Source organism: Phaethon aethereus, assembly GCF_964289735.1.
Source record: "Phaethon aethereus genome assembly, chromosome: 1".
Taxonomy (NCBI): domain Eukaryota; kingdom Metazoa; phylum Chordata; class Aves; order Phaethontiformes; family Phaethontidae; genus Phaethon; species Phaethon aethereus.
This window is the reverse complement of record NC_138575.1, coordinates 205,634,195-205,659,288: the sequence shown is the minus strand read 5'-3', so window position 1 is coordinate 205,659,288 and position 25,094 is coordinate 205,634,195. Positions and strand designations below refer to the sequence as shown.

General features: G+C 41.7%; 1 protein-coding gene across 3 annotated transcripts in view; it reads left to right on the top strand.

Annotated features, from left to right (window-relative positions):
- GRIA4 (glutamate ionotropic receptor AMPA type subunit 4) overlaps positions 1-25,094 on the top strand; it is a gene marked incomplete at its 3' end in the record, with an annotated part of 250,182 nt that overhangs the window by 151,744 nt on the left and 73,344 nt on the right. For all 3 annotated transcript variants that reach the window (XM_082009469.1, XM_082009470.1, XM_082009471.1), the window contains exons 5-8: positions 16,260-16,313; positions 18,293-18,451; positions 20,253-20,420; positions 22,051-22,155. In XM_082009469.1, the coding sequence (XP_081865595.1) occupies positions 16,260-16,313; positions 18,293-18,451; positions 20,253-20,420; positions 22,051-22,155 (486 nt within the window). The remainder of the gene's footprint in view (positions 1-16,259; positions 16,314-18,292; positions 18,452-20,252; positions 20,421-22,050; positions 22,156-25,094) is intronic.

Below are 25,094 nucleotides of genomic sequence, written 5' to 3'. Positions count from 1 at the left end.
GAGGGTAATCAAGAGAGACTTCAGGGATTTGGGATGACTGGTTAAGGGATCAGGAGCACAAGTAGTGTTCTCCTCTATCCTTCCAGTTGCAGAGAAGGGAAGAAACAGGAAGTGCCAGCAGATCAATTCCTGGCTCTGAGCCTGGTGTCACTGGCAGAATTTTGGGGTTTTTGATCATGGGTCAGTTTACACGACACCAGGCCTGCTGGCAACAGACGGGGTACACGTCTCAATGTGGGGAAAGGATCTTTCACAGGATTTAGCAGGGCTCACTGAAAGAGCTTTAAACTAGATTTAAAGGGGGAAAGGGAGAAAACCAGGCTCACTTGGGGCACCACACCAATGTTTGAGGGGCAGTGTGCTAGCAAGGTCCTTCGGTCTGCCATTTCAGTGGAGGTAGGAGATGGAGATCCATGCAGCAACAAAGACACAAGGGTTATTGATGTGTTAGAAAACATGGAAGTGCCTGAGAATGGTCAGGTAGGAGTTGGGGCTTCTCCCCCCAAAAAGGTGGCCTGATCAATAGCTCAACTGAAGTGCATCTACACCAATGCATGCAGCACAGGCAACAAACAGGAGCAGATGGAAGCCATTGTGCAGCAGGAAAACCATGTTATAGTTGCCATCACAGAAACACGGTGGGATGACTCGCACAACTGGAGTGCTGCAATGGATGGCTGTATATCCTTCAGAAAGGACAGGCAATGAAGGAGAGGCCATGGGGTAGCCCTGTGTGTTAGGGAGTATTGTGAGTGTCTAGACCTTTATGATGGTGATGATAGGTTTGGGTGTTTATGGGTAAGAATCAGGGGGAAGGCCAACAAGGCAGATATCATGGTGGGAGTCTGTTACAGACAACCCAACCAGGACGAAGAGGCAGATGAAATACTCTACAAGCAACTGGGCGAAGTCTCACAATTGCTAGCCCTTGTTCTTGTGGGGGACTTCCATTTACCAAATGTCTGCTGGAAATACAATACAGCAGAGACGAAACGGTCTGGGAGGTTCCTGGAGTGTGTGGAAGATCACTTCCTGACACAGCTGGTGAGTGAGCCAAGTAGCGAAGGCTCCCCGCTGGACCTGTTTTTTGGGAACAGAGCAGGACTTGTGGGTGATGTGATGGTTGGAGGCTGTCTTGGGCGTAGCAATCACGAAACAGTAAGATTTTTCAATTCTTGGAGAAGTAAGGAAGGCAGAACTGCTACCTTGGGCTTCCAGAGGGCAGACTTTGGCCTCTTTAGAAGCCCGGTTGACAGAGTCCCTTGGGAGGCAGTCCTGAAGGGCCAAGGAGTCCAGGAAGGCTGGACATTCTCCAAGAAGGAAATCTTAAAGGCGTAGGAACAGGCCATCCCTATGTGCCAAAAAGATGAGCCAGTGGGAAAGATGACTGGTCTGGCTGAACAGAGAGCTTTGGCTGGTACTCAGGAAAAAAAGGAGACTTTATGACCTTTGGAAGAAGGAGCAGGCCACTCAGGAGGACTAGAGGGGTGTTGTGAGGTTATGCAGGGAGAAAATTAGAAGGGCCAAAGCCCAGCTAGAACTTAATCTGGCTACTGCTGCAAAAGACAATAAAAAATGTTTCTATAAATACATTGGCAACAAAAGGAGGGCTAAGGAGAATCTCCATCCTTTATTGGATGTAAGGAAAACATAGTGACAAAGGATGAGGCAAAAGTTGAGGTACTTAATGCCTTCTTTGACTCAGTCTTTCAAAGTAAGACCATTTGTTCTCTGCGTACCCAGCCCCCTGAACTGGAAGATGGGGACCAGGAGCAGAACAAAGCCCCCATGATCCAAGGGGAAATGGTTAGTGACCTGCTACACCACTTAGACACACACAAGTCTATGGGGCTGTATGGGATCCACACATGGGTACTGAGGGAGCAGGCAGAAGTGCTCAGCAAGCCACTTTCAATCATTTATCAGCAGTCCTGGCTAACCGAGGAGGTCCCAGTTGACTGGAGGTTTGCAAAAGTGATGCCCATCTACAAGAAAGGCCATAAGGAGGATCCGGGGAACTACAGGCCTGTCAGCCTGACCTCAGTGCTGGGGAAGGTTATGGAGCAGATCATGTTGAGTGCCATCACATTGCACGTACAGGACAACCAGGTGATCGGGCCCAGTCAGCATGGGTTTATGGAAGGCAGGTCCTACTTGACCAACCTGATCTCCTTCCATGACAAGGTGACCCACTGATTGGATGAGGAAGAGGCTGTGGATGTTGTCTACCCATACCTTAGTAAAGCCTTTGACACTGTTTCCCACAGTCTTCCCCTGGAGAAACTGGCGGCTCATGGCTTGGACAGGCATATTCTTTGCTGGATAAAAAACTGTCTGGATGGCCAAGCCCAAAGAGTTGTGGTATATAGAGTTAAATCCAGCTGGTGGCCGGTCACAAGCAGTGTTCCCCAGGTCTCAGTGTTGGGGCCAGTTCTGTTTAATATCTTTATAGATGATCTGGATGAGGGGATCGAGTGCTCCCTCAGTAAGTTTGCAGATGACACCAAGTTGGGTGGGAGTGTTGATCTGCTGGAGGGTAGGAGGGCTCTGCAGAGGGATCTGGACAGGCTGGATCGATGGTCTGAGGTCAACTGTATGAGGTTTAATAAGGCCAAGTCCCGGGTCCTGCACTTCGGCCACAACAACCCCATGCAACGCTACAGGCTTGGGGAGGAATGGCTGGAGAGCTGCCTGGCAGAAAAGGACCTGGGGCTACTGATTGACAGGCAGCTGAACATGAGCCAGCAGTGTGCCCAGGTGGCCAAGAAGGCCAACAGCATCCTGGCCTGTATCAGGAATAGTGTGGCCAGCAGGAGTAGGGAAGTGATTGTGCCCCTGTACTCGGCACTGGTGAGGCCACACCTTGAATATTGTGTTCAGTTTTGGGCCCCTCACTACAAGAAGGATGTTGAGGTGCTGGAGCGTGTCCAGAGAAGGGCAGTGAAGCTGGTGAGGGGTCTGGAGCACAAGTCTTATGAGGAGCGGCTGAGGGAACTGGGGTTGTTTGATCTGGAGAAAAGGAGGCTGAGGTGAGACACCGCTCTCTACAACTACCTGAAAGGAGGTTGTAGCGAGGTGCGTCGGTCTCTTCTCCCAAGTAACAAGTGATAGAACAAGAGAAAATGGCCTCAAGTTGCACCAGGGTAGATTTATGTTGGATATTAGGAAAAATTTCTTCACCGAGAGGGTGGTCAGGCATTGGAACAGGCTGCCCAGGGAAGTGCTGGAGTCACCATCCCTGGACATATTTAAAGATGTATAGATGGGTGCTCAGGGACATGGTTTAGTGCTGGACTTGGCAGTGCTAGCTTAATGGTTGGACTCTATGATCTTAAAGGTCCTTTCCAAGCTAAATGATTCTAAGATTCAAAGCCCTTTTCAAGCACAACACTGGAGCTAGACATTGTTTTCTGCAGGGTCACAGAATTGTTGCTTCGATTCATCAGTAAGACAGACAGTGTCTTCAGCCTACCTGAGTCAGTAGATCTCCACCTACCCTCGAGAATCTGCTGTAACTTAAATGTACCAAGATAATTTTAGCTTTTTTAACTTTATTCTCAGGATGGTGATAGAACACCCTACCTCCTTAATATCTGACAACTGCCATAACCAGGAAAACCTTTTTGTTACGAGTGAGTGAAACTCCTCCTTTACACACCTCTGGCAGAGCTTTTCATCCTGCAACCCCAGGCTCTGAAAAATAGACCACAGACATCAAGACTTTTGGTATATTCTCTTTACTTACCCACTTTCTTGAAGGTCCTTTCCAACCTTAGTGATTCTGTGATTTAAGTGGTGCACATGATTTGCCTTTGGGGAGGGCAAGCAGATCCTGAGGCATTTTAATTTACCAGCGTAGACCTGGTGTATGGCTGGGGATGGTGTGGCTCTGAGCATGGACTGCTCCGTCACTGTGGCCTCTCAGGGCAGCCTTGGCAGCGCTGGTGCTTTGGGCAGCTCCGCAGTCCTTGACACAAGGGGAAGCAATTTTTGGCATGGCCACTGCTGCACACCCCCAGAAATAACCCCGAAACAGTGTGTTTTAGCACTGCACAGGAGCAGTAAAATGCAGATGGAAGGGTTCCCTGCCCACGGCAGGGGGTTTGGAAATAGATGATCTTTATGGTTCCTTCCATCTCAAGACATTCTATAATTCTATGATTCTATGATCTATTTCATGTCAGCTTCCTCCAGAACTTCCACAAAGTGTGTTTCAATTTTGGAGAAAGCACATCTACTCATAACAGTTATGGAGGACTTTTTATGCTTAACAGAATGTTTTCCAGAACCTCATAAGTGATCTCACTAAATCTGATGGTCTCCCCAGTTTACTGACCCGGCCCTTTGTTTCATCTGTTCATACACAGCCATGATAAAAATATGCCACGTTTTCAATTAAAAAAATTAACTATGATAGTCTTTATTCGTAGTGCATAGATGACTAGAAACAGAGACAAAGCCGCATTTTCCTACATGCATGAAATTAGAGATTGTTTTTACCATTACCTTTCCGGCTTACCAGGACAAGAGAGAAAAAAGGAGCTAAAACAAAGACACAGAAAGATAAAAAGACATCTCCACAGTTTAATATAACAGATATAGCTTCTATAGCAGAATGCATTTCTAGGGATTCATACTCTTCTGTCAAGGACCGTTATGTCCTTGTTTATCAACAATCCTTTTTTTCTGTGAACCGCAACACTTTCAGCAGGTGGTCTTTTAGAAGCACAAAACTATTCTGTTTGAATCAAAGGATGAAAGCTGGCGGGAGAGGTGGAAAATTCTCTGCTTGTGCGTCTCTTTTCCAAGTTGTGTTTCTAAAGTGCTCCCCTGAATTTAATGCAAAGAACTTTCTGCTTAAGACGCAATGAATACTCGAAACACATTGTAACGTAGTTATTTCCATTTCCTACCAACTAGGATCTGAACAGTCCAGGTCAAAGTAATCATTTACTGCATGTGGCACAGCGAGAACCAGGCCTATGTGTTTCTCTCACTTTTCACTAGGATTTTTCTTTCTTTTCTTACTCCTTCTTTTCATTTTATTTTTCTTCCTGCACTCTAAAATAGTGTTTCTATTTGCATTTCTGGCCTATTTACCGAAAATCAGAAGTCAAATCAGCCTAAGGATAAACGATGTATCTACCAAAATCAGAAAATCATTACTTTAATCTTACTATATATTTACTGAAAATCTATTTGAAATACAGAACTCATGTTTCAAAATAAATATGTCTACAAAAGAAATGTGTTTTTATTTACTACTGAGAAAGCCCAAACAAAATTACTACCAGATACCTACTTAAGATGAACTTATGAAAACCCAAGTCAGGCTTCCTAGTTTAATAAATGTTTGTTTTTTCATTATTATTATCTTTCTCCTCATATTACTTTATTATCTTTAGTATTTATTCATTGCTTAATTTGTACCAGTACAACCTGAAGCGATCCAGAAGCTACATATAGCAGAATGAAGCAGTGTTTAGAATTACTAAAACAGTAAGAAGTGAGGACTGATACCCTCTGGGTTTTTGTGGGCTTTGTTTTTCTCTTAGACCACCACTACTACCAGCACCATAAAAATCTTCGTCCTAAAAAAGTACTGAGCATGCAGGAAGCAGCACATACTATGGCTGATCAAGAAATACGTGCAAGCTGACTGACCAGGTAGTGCCCATGTGTGGACTAGTAGCTGTGAGACAGGAGGTGTAGGGTCTGGGTGCTTCTTGTCCCTTTGGTGGCAACAACATACAGGTCTCTGTTTTTCACCCAGCAGCCAGTATTAATAAGGACTGTACAGACTTCGTGTCTTAGATGTCTTAAATGTCCTAGATGTCTCAGATGATGTCTTAGAGGCATTGTCTTCCTTTCAATATAGTTGAAATTTCCAAATGTCTTAAAAAATATTTTACTGGAAAATTGATAGACACCCACTGACAGCTCAGTAGCACAGATATGATTTCCTTAGGAAACAGGACTAAAAATATGTAGCAAAACACACACATTTAGAGAAACGTGATATCACTCTCTTCTAAGTTTTACTTTCATTTAGTTAGTTGGAATTTTTTACCGTCAGTAAATACAGTTCATAGATTTCTTTTGTTATTTCTTTGTTTGCTAACTTTCAAGCAAGAGTGAAGTGTAACAAAATGATGAAATTGTGGTCAGATTTGAAGAATAACATGGAAAATAATTTCAAGGATTTCACAAAAACATACGTTATTTGTTCAGCCATTATATTTGTTCTTTTTGCTTCTTCAGACGCTAACACCTATTACTAGAGAAGCAGATTGTGATTTGTTCAGCCATGGCTGATCTCACAGCTATTACTTACAGTTTGTTCAGCGCTCAGAAATGTGTTCAGATACACAATGAAGTCAATACTCCACATAGATTTTAGAATTAAGCTGAAAAGTGTAATATAAGAATAATTTAGATTGTGATGGATAGTTTTTTTAACTGTAAATACTTTAGCCTTTTTCTTTTGGCCTTTCATTGTTTTTTCTTTTTGCTGTTAATGTATATCAAAAGGACATTTAAAACTATGTGAGGAAGCTTTCAAAAGCATGAAATGCTGCAGTTGAAAGTTAACAGTTATGGTCCCCCATTTCTTTTTCTTCCAGAATTTTCACTGTCAGCACATATTAAACACTGCAGAGCAAATAAGGTATCAGAAAAATGATTGGAGTCTTAGTGCTCTGAGATTTGTTTTTAGGCAGATTTTGTACCCAGTTTTGAAATTCAGACTGTGAAGTACTGACATCAGCAGCTCTATTCTGCAAACAGAATAACAGAATAATTGGGGTTGGAAGTGACCTCTGAAGGTCACAGAATCACAGAATCACTAAGATTGGAAAGGACCTTCAAGATCATCAAGTCCAACCATTAATCCAGCGCCACCATGTTCCCTAAACCATGTCCTGAAGTGCCACATCTACACTTTTTTTGAACACTTCCAGTGATGGTGACTCCACCACCTCCCCGGGCAGCCTGTTCCAATGCTTGACCACCCTCTCGGTGAAGAAATTCTTCCTAATATCCAATCTAAACCTCCCCGGGCGCAACATGAGGCCATTTCCTCTCGTCCTATCGCTGGTTACTTGGGAGAAGAGACCAGCACCCTCGTCGCCACAACCCCCTTTCAGGTAGTTGTAGAGAGCGATAAGGTCTCCCCTCAGCCTCCTCTTCTCCAGACTGAACAACCCCAGTTCCCTCAGCCGCTCCTCACAAGACTTGTTCTCCAGACCCCTCACTGGCTTTGTTGCCCTTCTTTGGACACGCTTGAGCACCTCAATGTCCTTCTTGTAGTGAGGGACCCAAAACTGAACACAGTACTCAAGGTGCAGCCTTGGATCTGGATGCTTCCGCTGCTCAAGGGGCAAGCTTAGATCAGGTTACTCAACCAGTCAAATTCTGAACGCTTCCAAGGATGGAGATCCCACAATCCCTTTATGCCCTGTTTCAGTACTTGACTAGCTCATGGTTTTAAAAAAAATCCTCGTATCTAGCTGGAATTTCTTGTGTTGCAACCTGTCTCCTTTGCGTTTTGTCCTGTTGTTGTGCACCCCCAAGAAGACTCAGATAGCCTCTTCCGTCGCCTATCTATGCGTATTACTAAGATCTATCTGCCTGAGCCTTTTCTTCTCCAGGCTGAGCAGTCCCAGCTCTCCTCATATGAGAGATGCTCCAAGCCCTCAGTCACCTTTGTGGCCCTTCTCTGGACCCACTCCAGTATGCCCATGTCTCGCTTGTACTGGACAGCCCGGCACTGGACACAGCACTCCAGATGTGCCTCACCAGAGCTGAGCAAAGGGGAAGGGTCACCTCCCTCAACTTGCTGTCAATGCAGCCCAAGAGGCTGTTTGCTTTCGTTGCCATGAGGATGCATGACTGGCTCATGGTAAATTTGTCTACCAGAACCCCCAGGAGCTTTCCTGCAAAGCTTGTTCCTGTCCAGCGTGTACTCAGCCTGTCCTGCTGTATTTGTTGAGTCAGGCTGAGTAAGGCCAAAAATAAGGCTCACGTCTACACAGATGAGCTCATTTGTTTCTCATTACTCTGTTTGCACACCTATAGGCAGCTCTTGAGATAAAAATACCGTGTGAGTGGGTGAACTGTGTATCATCGTCTACTGATTCTTGCAAACCCATAGTGTGCTTGCATCAGAAACAGCTAGAAGGAGTATGAGGGTGGTCAGATCAACCTCTCTGCTACTTTAAGTGACTGCATCTAAAAAAATCCTTCACTAAGCCAGGCTACATGCTTCTCCAGTATTTTGGTTCCTCAGTCTCTGCTGCTAAATACTGTGCTACTTCTTCCTAATTTTGGATAGTCCTCTTGAGCAGATTTTTACTGGGAATTGAGTTTAACTGCATCTCCATAATGACCTTCATGCAAAGCTCGGCAAAGCAAACTGAAAAACACAAGCTAACTGTAATTACATTTGCCTAGGACCTTTATGTTTACTTCTTTCTGAAAGAGCATATTGCTACTCCTAATTTCTGTTTTCTCAGGCTTTTTCATATGCAGTAACATTTGCAGTGTTTGTTTCTATATTTGTACACACAGATACATCCATAAACACATGCACATGGACATACACAGAACTCTAGTCAGCAAAAGAATGTTTCTCCTTTCTGCACGAATGGCAAGGGATTTCCTTTCCATCTGTAGCAGCTCCATCCTCTCCCACCCGCCTCCGAATGACAAAGTTCAAACCTCAGCACTCAGTGTGTTAGACGTCTTCCAAGGCGTCCGCTGCGAGCAGCATTTTCTTCTGAATTTTGCATAGTGAATCAGTTTTGCTGTCAGAGATCATCAGTCTGCCTCCTGGTCTACCACACAGGCTGATTCCCATCTTTTTTTCTTGCCCTCCCCTGCCCGCAAGAATTAAATGGGATGTTTCCCAGTAGACAGGCACCACTTTTCTCAGCTCTGTCAGGGCTCTGTATCAGCAAGATGGAGCCTCACTGCTCATCCAGGGCTGGATTTCCCTTTAAACACAGAGGTGAAAACTGCTATGGAGCATCTGGCACATATTTAATGCTTCGATGTACACAGATGAATTGATACATAATAATAAAAAGAATGAGCATTGTACTTTGTAATATTAAAAATTAAACATGGATGTCAAGTTGTCACATAGCAAAGTATTGGTATCATTAATCTTACCTTGTAAAAATTATAAGCCAATAGACTCTAATTAGTAATAGCTAACAATACTTATTAACAACAGGGAAGTAGCTGCAGAGTGTCTCGGACACTGTTCATAGCTGTCTGACTAACTCAAGGTTTTCAACGTGTTGTTTGACATTGTTGCTCCCCGGCTTCCCCAACCTTAAAGAGCCTTGAGACATGTAGCTGTTCGCACTGAAAACCAAATCTCTCTGATGGGTAAAATGGAGCAGGCTGTCACATCAAGATTGATTATTATTATTACCATCAAAATGAAAGTAAATAGATGTGCAAGTGGTGAAAAGTACAGAAGCTGACATGTTCCACTCCTTCTTGGTCTGCTCTTAATATTTTGCCACAGGAGTGCTAAACCTGAAAAAGTAATGCCTGACTGCTGAATTTCTCTAAATAGATCAAGTTGTAAATTTTGCTGTTTTTAAAAACATATTTTTTTCTGATCTTAATTTCCAGTGTGTCTACTAACTGAAGCTAGCAACTGGCATTTTTGCAAATGATATTTAGATCACTGGCATAATTAATTTAAGATAGTAATAATAAATTAAAACATAATCCATTAATGAATTACAAGATAATACTTACAGGAGGCAGAAAGTAACCAGACACGTGAATTAGAGTATTAGCTCAATCATTCCTCCACAATTTCTTCTGCTTTCCTGTTTTTCATGAGTGCAGCAGCGCATTGGCACAAAGGGCCACTAGCACAACACAGGTAAGGATTTATCAAGAGATCACATCGCTTTTACATGTAGTTTAGTTGCATAATGAGAATTTCTTTACCCCTTGAGTCAGAAACGTCATGGACTTCCCCCGTCTCTCACTGTCTCCAGTTTTCCCCTATATCTTTTAGAATTCAGTGAACAAAACGCAGGCTTAGTTCTGCTCACACAGAACCACAGGAGCAAATCATTAGCCAGAGAATTTGGTATGTGCATGGCACAGTCGTTTGGGCTGGTAGCAGCATTGTTGGACTTACACTGCTTCAGGAACACAGTAGCTGCTCTCTGTGTATCTCTTCTTAGTCCCGGGGGGGGTGGGAGATTCATAAAGTGCCTTTTCCTCATCATTCCTTTCTCTCCATGCTTTTTCCCGCCCCCCCAGAGGTCTGCAGAGTTACTTTTAAGCAACACTGATAGCTCTTCTTCTTGAGGGAGCCAGCTGCCAGCGCCTTCCTCACGCCGCAGAGCCCAGAGGGGCTCTCTGCCTGGGCTCGTTTCCTGTGCAGCGGCTGGGGTTTTGCACACAATAATAGTCTCACACTGCACAGTAATAAAAACACATTTTGCCACTGCACCGCACAACTGATGAGGTTTGGACCTGAGAAATAGGTTATTTCTGTTACTGAAAGAACAGATAGACGTCAGAAGACAAAGGATGAATACAAGTGGTTCGGGGGGGGGTGTAAAGTGGCTGTGTGTCCTCTCCGGTGGCTGTGGGCTGTTAAAAGTCTGCCCTTTCCCCAGCAACAGTGCCCTTTCACGGGCACTAGCTGTTGAAATTAAGCTTGTTTCTCAATCGCTTTTTTTATGGCTTTGTAAAAGACTTATCCTTGCTTCAGATATTGTATAAAATCCCATTTCAGTTGTGGTTTATATCATCACCATTTCTGCCACAATATTTCAGGTCAGGTCTCAATCTTCCGTCTTTAACAAGTCTCCACACTTCTATATTGTGTTAGACTTCATTTTATTGCAGGTGTTCTTTTTCTTAAGGCAGCGGATTGTGACACAATAGCAAAGAGGAAAACCTTTGTTAAAGTCCCATTGGTAATGCACAGCTATCACCCTTTGAAGAAATTTAACTGAAAATAAGCCCTTTTCACTCCAGCTGTACTGACCTCCATCTTCTGGAAATCATAACGAGGGACATTTCATGCTACAGAAGTTAAGCATTCTTTTAAAATGAGTTATATGCAATATCCATTTCATAGTAGTAGAGAACAGAGGATGTCTTGGGGCCTGATTCTCAGTTCAGACGCTGATGTAAGTCTGGAAATGGTTTTATCAAAGTCGGTGAACTTGACACCCCTGGGGAAAAAAAAAAGAAAAGAATCAAAGCAGACACTGGTAGCTCTTCTTTTCGATAGTGGAATAGTTTCTGAATTTCCTAGGCCAGGCTATTGTTCATCTAAGTGGGAAGAACAGTATTGTATGATAAAGTCAGAAAGTTTAGAGTTGTGTCTAAAGCTTAAGTTGGATTCAGATCTCACTGGCCCCACTTTTACCACACTTTAAAGTCAGTGGTATAATCCTAGTTACTTTTGATGACCACTGGAATCACTGAAATCAGAATATGATGTTTTCTTAATTGCAGTATGGTAGATAAGCAACTAAAAATTCTCACAATGTACTTTCCTTTTTAGTCTCTTATACATAAATGCATTTGGTAATGTGAATAGAGCCTAAGGCTGATTTTTTTTTTTTTTTTAAAGTTCACCTTTCAGCACTCACATGCACAATGATATTTGGGAAAAAAAAAAGTTGCATTAGATTCTGAAACAACCTTGATAGCCTAATGGCCTTAATATTTCACTTTCTTTGCATTCTATCCTGTTGCATTTACTGAAATGAAGCATTCAGTAATAGTGTGACTACTGGATAATACAAGGAATGGCTCTTTTTGTCTTCCCTGTTAATTGTAATATGGGAGGCAGATTGTATTTTCATATTCATTCTTCTTCATAACTATGTTGATTATTAAATAATTTCTTCAGTTTTACAAATAAAAGTATAAAAGATTTCCAATTCTAGGTGCTAGCCACCTTGGTCATTGAATTAAAACATGCAAATCAAAATACAAAAGTCAGTGCAGTATCTTGCTTTCCCATGCTCTCATCCTTCCCCAAAGAAGTCACAAATTAGTCCACCCTCACCAACACTTTCTTTCCAAAATCTCCGCAGGCAAGCTGAGGTCACCTTAAACTCTCATTGCGACAAAAGCCAGGTACCATATCTATGTGTAGTGTTTACAGAGAAGTCAAGAGTGAGAGTACAGAGCAAAAATAAATGTTTAGAAAGTGTAAGTGAAGAAGTACTACATGAGGGGGAGGAATGGATCTGATCCCGCTCGCTCAGGTTGCCGGCACTAGGGCCGTTTTCAATCAAAGCATCCCGAAGCAATGAAAAGGACAGTTACACACACAGAGGGTCCTCCCTGACCCGCCATGACCATCAGCAGTTTCGTGGTGTACCACTGCTATGTGACTGGCAAAGCCCATCTGGGATGCCTAGCCCTGTCTCAGGTTTTCCAGCTGGCTGGGGTGAGAGCCAACCCAGAACTCTTGCTCCCTGGGTAGAGCCACCCATGGGTGCCTGTGGCAGCATCACCCTGTCTTCAGGGCCTTCCTTTTGAAATGAGAGCAGTTCTCACTGCTCAGCCTCTTGCTATACATGGGTCTGCCACCTGCCCCACGGATGCTCAGGGCCTAAGAGAGTGGGGCCCACAGGCACACAGAGCATCTTAGTTGGTATCAGGACCGTGCTCTTTCGAAGTGAATCTCCCAATTCTGGCCATTTTACTGTGCTGCGTTTCACATCAAGGGTGGACTCGACATACGTTAATTCATTTTCTTTCGAATGATGCCGAACAAGATGTGCCCAGAAGCACCCCTGAAGTGCACCTGCGTCCAGTGTGAATTCAGTCTCCAGCCAGTCTAGTGACCAGGCTAGAGATAGTCCAGAGTAAAGCCCTGACATGTGCATGCTGTGGATGCCAGCTCCTTAGCACCAATGGCTTTTGCTGTACAGATCTTATCCTACAGACTTCGCTGCTTGCTAATGTAGATGTTGGGCAATGCAACTTTGCCCTTTCTCTGGACTGTGACTGAGCTTAGCCCTTCGGTCTGAATGCGAGGAAGTACCTGGGTTTTTAAGGTGCCCCCTGACTTAATGAACTTAAGTAGCAAAGGCTTTCTGGAACACTCTCTCATCTGCCAAAATCTCAGTCCTGTTTTTCCCTTTCAGAATAGATTTGCTAGATATTTTAACCCCCCTCTCCACTCTGCTATAGAAGAAAAATATTCTTCCCTCACTCACCAGAACTCATCTGTTTAATTTGTCGTTCAGAGCAATATCTACTGTTATGTGTATGGAATGATTGAGGTCTCACCTCTGTTAAAGCTCTAGTCACTGCTAAGGGGGAGAGGAGAGGAGAGGAGGGGAGGGGAGGGGAGGGGAGGAGACATAGAGAAAGGTGGTTCTTCAGGTAGTGAGAATTCGTATTCTATTTTATAGATCATGATCTGCAACTTTCAGTATTTGAGAGAGAAAGGTGACTGTATGTATACTGTGGATACTTAAAGTATGGGATGCTCACAGAAAGCTGTTTCACTAAATAGGCACTTTTTTCCCAAATCATAAGCAACTCCTGGTTTGCAAATTGTGTGTGATCAATAACCATAAATATTTTCAATTCAAAATTCAAACAACCAATGTTGGTTGGAAATACAAGCCATATAGCATAATTTCTCTTCTCTGTCTGCATGATCAACATTCTTAGGTTGAAATTCGTCTCAGTTAACATCAGGGATATAAAATGTAGGTGTCTGCATCAGAGCTAATCATCATCAACTCTTTTTCTAGTCAGTGCAGAAAAATATGCACTTTCAGGGCACAGGCTGTCTAATTAATTTTAGACATGTGCTTTAGGATAAGATGAATCATTTCCTCAAAGTGCCTGCTCTTTCCACTGACAATAAAGGAAGTTAAGACAACTAGATGATACATAAATGTGTACTTTTATCACTCACCCTAAGAGACAAGTTCTGAGAGAATACACTGAAAACTTAAAATGTTTTTTCAAAAATATTCTCTATTGTTCACATTAAATCCAGGAATTCTGTAGTCATTTCTACATGCATTTGCTAGGAGCAAACAGAAGCAAATCTTGTTAATCATTTGCAGTATTTACTCATTTTGTGACAACCATTGACATGTATCTAACGTACCTCAAAGGTTGCAGGTTGATCATGTGATTGTTTTATTTCACTGATATGTTGCAATGATCGTCACAATTTGTGTTATGAAACCAAACCAGGGAACAGATCACTAAGGGTGTTAATTGCCAAAGCTATGTCAGCTTCCAAGAGATCAAAGGGAGCTGCAGTGATTTGCCCAAGCTGATGATCTGGATATAATGTCACGTACATCTTACAGTCCACTTACATTCAAACTGTGATACTGTAGTAATTTTAAAATGTGAGTTTTTAATTTATATCAGTTTCCCTAAAATGGGGAGGCAAACATATTTTCATTACCGTGTATTGCTGAAGGAGTACAGATGTAAAAGCTTTATTGGTGTCAGGGATCACATTCCTACTGAAACCATTGGACAAGCACGGGTTTGAATCCTTTGTATTCAGTGCAAAAAAAAATGGCTTGACAGCACCCTCCTCACATGTCTTGAGCTGGTGATAGGGAAAAGTGTGATTTCTCCCTCCGCTGCCCCCAATAAAATGATAGCAATGCTATTTAATCACTGATTTTAATGGGAGTTTGACTGAATCCAAAATAAATAATTCATTTATACTAAGGATGACAATCTGGTCATGGCTCGGGGGGCAATATCTTTTGGGGTTTTTTTTACCTTATGATTCGCTTTTAAATTACAATCATTTTAGCTACAGACTATAAATACGAAGTAGAGGCTGGGAAACAAGACGAACAAAAGGATAACTTACTCACTTTATTGCTTTAAGATACTGAAATTAAAACGGTTCTGACAAGATGCTTATGCCACACCCCTTCAATTTGCCTTCCACTCTGCTGTAGAAGCAAATTGACATATTGGAACAACAGAGCCAGGAATCAAGCATTTCCAAGTCTTAACCCAGATTTAGATCCTGAACCCTTGGATGTCTTTGGCCAAATTATTTAGTCCTTCAGCAACTTGCCTCTCATCTCCAAAACATCATAGTAATTATTTTTTGCTGCACTGGCAGAAAAGGATTAGTGAATGTTTGTTCTGTCTTTTGAACATGAGGTATGGTCCATGAAGGCAAGAAGTTGCCAACTCTTCAGGACATGTCCTAGAGCCAGGATTTCAAAGCAGGAAAGGAGAAGATCTATAAGTTTGCCATTACTTATTGAGTAATCTGCGCCACATGGAAAAATTTTGCCTATATCTTATGTATTCATTTGGAAGGATGCTAAAATGATTTGTGGAGATGAATACATGAGGAGAAAAAAGCTCTCATATTTGGACTGCAAGCAGACTTTCCCTAAATGAGTTGTAACCTATCCAAAAGAAGAGTTAAAAGGACTCTTTACTGGTATTAAATGCAAGCTGCATGTTGCAGGTATTACTGTTAATTTCTTTAGTAAAAACAGCTTTACTCTGTAATGAAACTATTAACGTCATTTTCTACTGACAAAATATTTTCTCCTCATTTCTGACATTCAGCACATTAAATAAGAAGCATTCCATCATAGCAATGGCAATAATACTGGATTGATATAGTTTTTGTCTAAACTCTGTTGTTGATCTTGCCATATCAGCACTGCAGCAGCTGCACGTCATGGTTGTTCCCTTTTTGCATCACTTGAATATTTTGGTTAAACACTCAAGGACAGCCTCGCTGTCCGTTCTTGCTCTGTCCTCGCTCATCCCCGTTCCCAAAGGCTGAATAACATTCATAGTACTTGACCACCTGAAGGGCAAACAGCTTTGATCCCAAGAGACGAAAACCCAGTTTGATTCATAAATTGTGCACTTAGTTAAAATGAAAAGGTACATAGCTTTCTAGCTAATGTGTGACCTCCTCCTTCTGAATTTGTATCCCATAGGTAATTGCTCTATTTGATAAAATAGTATACTACACTAACATTTTCAATCATATGGAAGACACTCAGATTACCAGTTCATTACTTTACTCACTTTTGTTTTAACTTCTTCCCGTGATTAAGCACCTGGAAAGTTATAGCTACCTTGCTGGAGAAAGACTCTCAATATTATATTGCTGATGTTATATATTTCAGAATTTATATCTGTCTAGCTATGAAAAAACCTTCCTAGAGGAAACAATATGACATTGGTTTTTTGTTTTTTTCTTTCTTATTTCTCTCACACAGATCGTGAGCGTGGGAAAGCATGTTAAAGGATACCATTATATTGTTGCCAACCTGGTAAGATACTTTTCTAGAATTATACCCCTGCTCGGTAAGTGAAACACTCATTTTTGCTTTGAAGTTATAGCACCTCACACAACATTTACCATTTGTCACTATTATGTGGTTGTGCATAATACATTCTTTATGGTGCGTGAAAGAACTTGGTTTTGTTGTTACAGCCATCTAGACAAGAAGGGCACAGTGTTACCCTCTGTAATTCTATCAAAATTGATGTAGCATAAGGGACTGTTAAGTGTACCTTGTGGCTGAATTAGAATTTACGGAACTACACTATGATTTTTGACTCACCTTTTTAATATTATTAACGTAACAATCCTCGAGGTAACTTTTCTACGTTCTCCAGGCAACATTCATTTTGCTGTAAGATAGCTATTTCCAGTCAAATTACTGGTTCAGTATTTTCACTCTTAAGTCTAAACTGCACATTCACACAGATAATGTTCAGAAGAGGGCAAAGAAAGAGCAAATGCAATATTTTAGTACTAAAATAACCCATTCTCTAAGCCAAAACACCTGCCTGGCCAAGTACAGTGAATGTAGGACAGAGTCTAATGTATGCTTTAAATTGTTTTCTTTTTACTCTCCTTCAAGGAATCTTAGTTGACCTGAAATATTTTACTGTGCTTTGCTGTACTAATACCTTAACTTACGATCACTTCAGATTATTTTGAAGACCTCAGGTGTTTTAAATGAGACAAGTCTATTCTCTCAGGTCTTACAAATTAGATTTTCAACATTACAAATTTATAGTTCCCCAAGTAACTTTTCCTATGCAAAATAGCTGCTGTAAACAGGGAACCAGACTTTGCGGTGAACTGCTAGTGGGACATACACTGGAGATGGGCACATCTACTCGTCTGCTTCAGCAGGGGCATACGTTGCTATCTACTGGCTGTTCAATAATGTGGGTGGTATGACTTCCTGATGCTCCACCTTCTATATTTATTGACACTGTCCTTTAGGACATTAATAAATCTCTGTCCTTCATGTTTTTTTATCCTGGGGTATTGGGTCAGTACCCCATGATTATTTTTTTCCTAAATCTTTCTTTTTTAAGTGTGATAATACACTTCTGTTTGCACTGGTGAATGCCAATCAGAGGAATTTAAGAAAATAAAAATAAGATACCTCTGAGCTAGCATTAAACATAGCAGCTAGGAAAGGAGCAGAAAGATTCATGCTTGCTGCTTAGCTTGCTTTAGCGGTTTGTACTACACAGTTTCTTGAAGTTCAGTTATGTCTCTAAAGGCAAATATTACTAAAGAATTTGTCTTTATATGTGCTGAACAGATTAGCCAAAGAAACTAATAAGTCAGGAAGTATATATACTTTATTTTTTCTTTCAATGTTGGGGGACATTCTAGGCTTTATCTGAAAACTACCACCATCATATTTCACGGAAATGTGATTTTTATGTTATATTTTTCTTGCACGAGCAGTGAGATCCTCATGTGCTGTCTCTGCCTTCTAATGTCATCTTGTTATGTTATCTCATTATCTCAGACACCTTCAGCCTAAACAATGAATCCTGGAATAAATGTACACAATAGTGTTGTTCATTTTGCAAACATGCAAAGAAACAGGGATATATCAGCTGAAGCACTGGTACAGTGCTCATTGAAATCTGCCAGCCTTGATCGAAATTGGATTAAGGCTTAATGTTCTGCAGGCACTTTTCAGATGATTCGCCAAAGGCATTTCTTCAAAAACTGCTGCCATTACCAGCAATGTGTTGCTTAGCTGTCAAGACCACCCTAGCAATAATGTGGGAAATTTATTTTCTGGGTTTGTTTCATTCTTTATTACACAAAAGGAAATTATGAGCAAAGGTTCAACATTATTCTCTGGTTTTAAGTCTTGGCTTCTAATGGAAACCTGCTGCTGTACCTCCTTTATGCTGCCTTGCTGACCTAGAACAGACTGGACTCACAGTGATGTATGAGGACAAACAAAATCTTAAACTGATTTTCTAGGGATTCAAAGATATTTCTCTGGAGAGATTCATGCATGGAGGAGCCAATGTGACTGGATTTCAGCTAGTAGATTTCAGTACCCCGATGGTAGCTAAGCTGATGCAGCGCTGGAAGAAGCTAGACCAGAGAGAATACCCAGGATCTGAGACCCCACCAAAGGTACTGGCTGATCTGAAGCACTACCAAAGATACCACTCAAGTGTTCTAACTTCTGATTGACATTGTTGAATACATGAGTGGAGACCTTAATATTTAGGCAGAGGAGAAGGCAGTTTATCGTACTATTACTGGCAACTAATTATGCCTGTCCTTATGACTGTCTGATGAAACACAAACTGTAACACATTTCACTGTTGTACTTTAATGTCCTTTGTCACTTATTCTCCAACTTCGCCCCTTTACTGACAGGAATTAAAGGTCAAATGCTTAACTGACAACTTAATTTCAATCAATTTTACATTAATTAGTCTAATTATCTAGATTCACTTAGAGTACAGAGCTTTCCCGACAGCTGAATTCTTCTGTGTATGAGATAACCGCAATTATAAATTTACTACCCTTAAAATTTCATTTGGAGTTTCCTCTGGAAAATCTATCCACCTCAAAATCTGGTGTAGGAATCACTTTCAGGCACAATCTTACAGTGAAATTACATCCCAATGTTCCTCTATCTTAATCCCTCACAGATGGATAGCGAAATATTTTTCTCACCTATAATTTTCTTGGTAGGCAAATCACAGCATAGCTATAAATATGACTTCATCACAAGAGTTCTGTTATTATATGTACTAATGCATATCAGACCTAGTTGAGACTGGGCTTCTTTGTGTTGGGCACTGAGCAAAGATAAGCAATCATCTCTCCCTTGGCTGGGAGGGTGGTAGGTTGGCAAAGTCTAGAGAAAGTATCAACATGGATAATAGAAAGCATAGCTACATAATTCGGTGAATATTCAATAAATTTATCTTCTAGAGGAAAAAAAAAGCCCAAGAATGCTGTGGGGTATGGCTTGCAGACATCCCCAAGTACGGGTGACAGGAAGAATTTAGCCTATAGGACTCCTTGCCACATGAACAGGATTGTGCTGTCTTCTTCTGAGAAGTCAGCGTCATTAATCCGAATTGCACATAATTCACCTATGGATAACCAAAATTTGAGATTATAAAGATGAGCCATGTCCCAAAGAGCTTATAACATGCACAACAAAGGAAAGGAAGGAAATTAGACTTGAATAAGTGAATTTAAAATTTAGAAGTTACGGGGCATATCAATAGCAGCTCTGGGCGTGTGAACAACTTCTCCTGGTGCAGCATGTCCATCAGAGGACCATACTGCAAAAACGGCCCTTTGTTTATATGGCTCCAGGCTAACGTGTTGAAGACTTGCTCTACACATTTCATTTGGCATGCTCTCAACCTAAAGCAGTTACTGTAGTTAGCATAGAAAAACAGGCCGTTCAGTGTCCTATGTCAATCAAAGAGCCAACATAGATTTTCCAATAAGACGAACGTACCCTTGATCATTCTTAACAAATCCAATAGCCTGGATGTCTGCTCATTGGCCATGCATTTTTTCAGTTATATTTTCTCAGTGAGTTACTGTTTCTTTCTCTTTTTTTTAGTAAATGGGGTGGGTGGGGTTATTCTCTAACGTATAAAACAGCTGGAAAAAAAAAAAGACTTGAGTATCTCCAGTTTAATTTGTTTCTTTTAATAATTCTTCAGTGGAAGATTTCTCTACCCTGAAGAAATACAGTTTTAAAGCTGGAGCTAGTGGAATGTACTCTTCTCAGTCTTGCATTTATTCCATACACAAAATGGCTTTTGATTTTGAGGAGAGTTTTTTTGTAAATGAAGGTGTAGAAACTGCTGCAAAATGAATCAAACTAGAAATATCTGAGACAGCTGATTTTTGCAAAGACATGCCAACTCTAAAGCGGTGTGTTTGTGCATCTATTTAGTATACATCTGCATTAACATATGATGGAGTACTGGTGATGGCTGAAACTTTCCGTAATCTTAGAAGACAGAAAATTGATATTTCAAGGAGAGGAAATGCTGGTGATTGTCTTGCTAACCCTGCAGCCCCATGGGGTCAAGGAATTGATATGGAGAGGACATTAAAGCAGGTAAGGGTAGGCTTTATTCTATCAATCTTTGGGAATATTGGATACTAGTTGTACACTATATGATTTGGAAGTTATTATACACAACGGTAGTAATGTGTGAGGAGAAATTTGTTTTTTACTTGCCATTTGGAAACAGCTGGGGCTGTTCTGGTTGTTCTGGTTTATTACTTGGAATGAAGGCATAGGGGAACTGCTACTATTCGAAACTACTATTAGGTCTAAGAAGTTAGGTCTTCTGCCACTGAACACATGAGCACATCTGTTGCTTTTGCATATAAGCTGGGTGTACAGATACTGACATTTACGGAAAAAGGTGTACCTACATAATATAACTTTACAAATATGTTTCTATCATCTTGATTATAAGTAGATTTCTCCCAGGGAAATCACATAGGTAGTATTTTTTTCTTTAAAAAGAAATAACCCAGAGCTATTGTTCTCTGATGTCAGGATTTTGAATTCCTGATGAATATGGATGGCTAGAAAATTCCAGGTCTCTGTCAAGATGTTTTAGCCTTTCCTTTGAATGGGACAGTAAGAAAATAAAAATCCTGCAGTAGAATTTAAATCATTGCAAATGAGCAGGCTCCATTCAGGAGAAACAACTGAGGAGAAGTGACTGCTGACAGAACTGGCAGCTCTGTGCCTGGAAGTCAACGTTTCAGTCCTGGAGAAAAATAAGCAGAGATAGAAATGAACAGAGGGAAGGAGTAAGTGTTTTAAATCCACATCCTGGCTCTTAAGGATAGAAATAAAGCATTTTTTGTGCTTCACATACTCCGTGCAGATGTACAGTTCTGTAACAATTGTGAGAAGCATGAAGTCAGGCTTCTGTGATAGGGCAGGCAGCATGAACCTTCCAATGTGGCCAAAGAGGTTTACATGGCTGGATCCCAATACAATCAAAGCCAGCAGCAATATGGTCATGGCTTTGTTGGGATAAGGACCACAGTCTGGGTATCCGTCAGTGAGTCAGTAAACGCTGAAAGAAAAAAAGACTTCTGGTTTCAGCTGAGACACAGGTGGTGGAAAACTAGCACAGCCAATCTTACAGCTTTACATCTGTTCTTCTCCATTCTGAGGCTTTGAAAACACTCTTTCCAGGCCCTATGCATGTCTCACCCATCTTCTGTGACAGTAAATTGCTTTGCTGGGGCCAAGGTTGTTGTCAGGTCTACCTTGACGACCAATATATTCTCAATTTATACATTTAAGCCACTAGAGTGTAAGCTAAAAAGATATATGAGCTTAGGCCAAACATCCTTTAGGTTTATTTTGTGTCATCCAAAATATTCTGCAGCAGTGATGAGAATGGTAAAAAATGTACTTCTCTTTAGGACCTGCAGCTGGAAATTGTTGAGCTACACAGCACGAAAGAAGAGAAGGTCCGTTGTGTGTCTTTGTTAGCACTTAGATACTGGCTTATGTAAGCTCATTTTGAACATGGTTTGACAGGAAAAAGGAATACAAAGGAAAAGTAGCCAACTTTTTTGCTTTATAATGCCTGTCTTTTCTAGAGTAGTGTTCTTATGGTAATCTAAGGACATAGAATAGCTTTCATTGCTCTGTGACATTTGGAATAAAGAATATAAAGCTGGATCTTCATGATGCTTTTTTCTTCCATTTGTAGGTTCGAATACAAGGATTGACAGGAAACGTTCAGTTTGACCACTATGGTCGCAGAGTCAACTACACCATGGATGTCTTTGAGCTGAAGAACACGGGCCCTCGGAAGGTACATACTGACAAAGTTTACTATCCTGATATCACATAAATGAGTTATGTGTGATGAAATGATTATGAAAACATAGATTAAAATGGACTCTGTGTGCTTTAAAAAAGGATAATATATTGAATACATGGATAATATTTCTGGTGGAAGCAGATTTGAACTGCATTTTCTACTAGATACTACTACTGAGTGCAACAAATTGGAGAACACAAAAACAAGTATGGAGAGGTGGGATGTCAGTCAGTCAAGCATACTAATGAAAACCAGCTGGATGATGTGTTGCTAGGCTTCTGAGTGATGGAAAATGGTCAGAACTCTGAATAGTAGATATTTCTTGTATCTTATCCAAAGATTTCTATCTTGCAAATTACTGACATTTTTAGGCAGGGTCATTTGGACGCTCAGTGTAAACATGAATCATAGGCTGTAACTAACATAGGGCTTTTAAAGGGGAAAGGAGAGGAGAGAGGAGGAAGGCAGAATGCCCTGAATACTTCTATTTTCTGAAATTAATTCAGTATCTAATCCTGTGTGCTTGATTGGTTGCTTGTAAGCAACTTAGGCAAATGCACATTAATATATGTCTAAGCAGATCTGCCATGTCTGAATGCATATAGCTTATCACTCAGCCCAGTCACTTTGAAAAGGTAAGTCTGGGGGCTTAGTTAACCCTTTCTCTTCTGTACTGAAATTTGTCCATTTTTCATAGTATAAAACAAATAAAGAGCAGAAAATGCACTCAGGTTCAAGGATTTTAGTTCCTTTGGAGGCATTGTGGCCTGTTTTGTTTGCAAGATCATCATGACAAGAAAAGTGAGGAGCTGATGGTGCAGAGGAGAATCATGACCACTTGAGTAGGGCCAAGGCAATCAGAATTAAATTAAATAGTCCTCTGCAGTCGGGCCAGAGGTGACAAGCCCAGTAACTAGTAGCCCAGGTGAACTGTGTGTCCCTGAAGACACGACACATTGATGAGGAGGCAGAGTCTTAAACTACAGGCCCAGAGCAAAATTACACATTGGGATGAACAAACAGCCAGTATATCGCAGACCAAAGCAAAGTATGTGCCTGTGTATGAGGAGTATTGGTGCAGTTGCCTTTTGAAAGTATGACAGATGGCTGAAGAATAAATTGGGAAAGGTGAGTCTGTCCTCCTTCTCCCTTGGGAAGCCCAATGTCTCCTGCCAGTCAATGTGTCTGACCTGGCTGCCACTCCATCTCCCTTCCCGGCCGCACGCTGCACTGTCGGCAGCCAGGAGGATGTACGTGTGGCTGGGGTGCATCGAAAGCAAGTGGTGAAATATGACTTTTCCATCCCTAACTCCCAATTGTACAGGAGAGAGAGGCAAGGTGGAAAAGATATGGTTAATTAGGTCATAACTTCAGTAACTCATTAGGGAATTTGCTTGGGAGTAAATTGTCGAAAGTGGCCTATTGTTCCTGTTTCAACATTTGTCACCTGTTTTGGGAGAGGTGTCTGGCTGGCACCACTGCAGGGATGTCCGCACCCTCTCTTCTTGCCTGCAGTTTGAGGGGGAGAGTGGCTACAAAAAGAGGAGCTACATCTGTGCTGTGCTGGAGTCCCAGGTGCTTTTCTTACCTTTTCAGGCATGCCTCTCTGCCACTGTTAAGCCATTACCTATCTTTGATATAACAAGCCATAACAGCTTTGACAGATCTGGCTACTCACAAGAATTTATTTCTCATGCATTACATAGTATTTGATATATGGTCATTGGACCAATTCTGTGCTCCAGCCTGACAAATCCTATATAATACGTGAGAAATGGCTATACTTAATTGAACTAAGAGGCCTTCACTTCTAATGTCTTCTTCTCATGTCCTACATAACATGACTTATGAGTCACCCAGCAATATCTTTTCAGGACTAGCCTTTCCAGTCAAAGTAATGCATGCCTCTAATCTTTAGAAAAGTAATTGTTGTTGCCCACAGCTTTAAGGCTGTGAGCAGAGCATTACAAAATGGCACAGCTAGTCAGAGGCACACTTCCATGTAGTTTAGTAAAATGGGAAACAATGGCCAATGCTCATATTAGTTCCATTTATGCAGCATTTCTTAGTTGGTTCTTGTCTGCAAAACAGTACCAATACCTGCTGGTGAGGGGAAGGGATCTGAGGAGAAGGATCATGGAGGTGTAGTGGGATGGCTCCTCTGACTAGAGTGTTGCAGTGGAGGGATGCAGGCTCTTTAGGGAGGATAAGCAGGGAAGATGAGAGCGGAGGGGCCCTTTATGTGAGAGAGCAGCTGGAGTGCATGGAGCTCTGCCTGAGGATAGGTGAGGAACAAACTGAGATTTTATGTGTTAGGATTAAAGAGAGGACAGATCAAGGTGACGTTATAGTGAGTGTCTACTCTAGGCCACCTGACGAGGAAGAGGAAGGGGATGAGGCCCTCTACAGATAGGAGCAGCCTCATATTCACTGGACCTGGTTGTCATGGGGGACATCAAGCACCCCAGTATCTGCTGGTGGACAACACAGCAAGACATAAGCAATCCAGGAAGTACCTGGCATCCTTTGACAACAACTTCATCCTCCAAGGAACAGAGGAGCCAATGAGGAAGGTGCTCTGCTAGACCTCATACTCAACAACAAGGAGGGGCTTGTTGGGAATGTGAACATCAAAGGCAGCCTTGGCTGCAGTGAGCATAAGATGATGTTCAGGAGCCTAAGGGCAGGGAGGAGGGTGAAAATCATAGAATCATAGAATAGTTTGGGTGGGAAGGGACCTTTAAAGGTCATCTAGTCCAATACCCCTGCAATGAGCAGGGACAAAAATAAAAAAGCAAACTCACACCCTGGGCTTCAGGAGAACAGACTTTAGCCTCCTCAGAGATATGCTTGGAAGGTAAGACGTAAGGCCCTGGAGGGAGGGGCCTAAGAGAGCTGGTTAATATTCAAGGATCCCCTCCTCCAAGCTC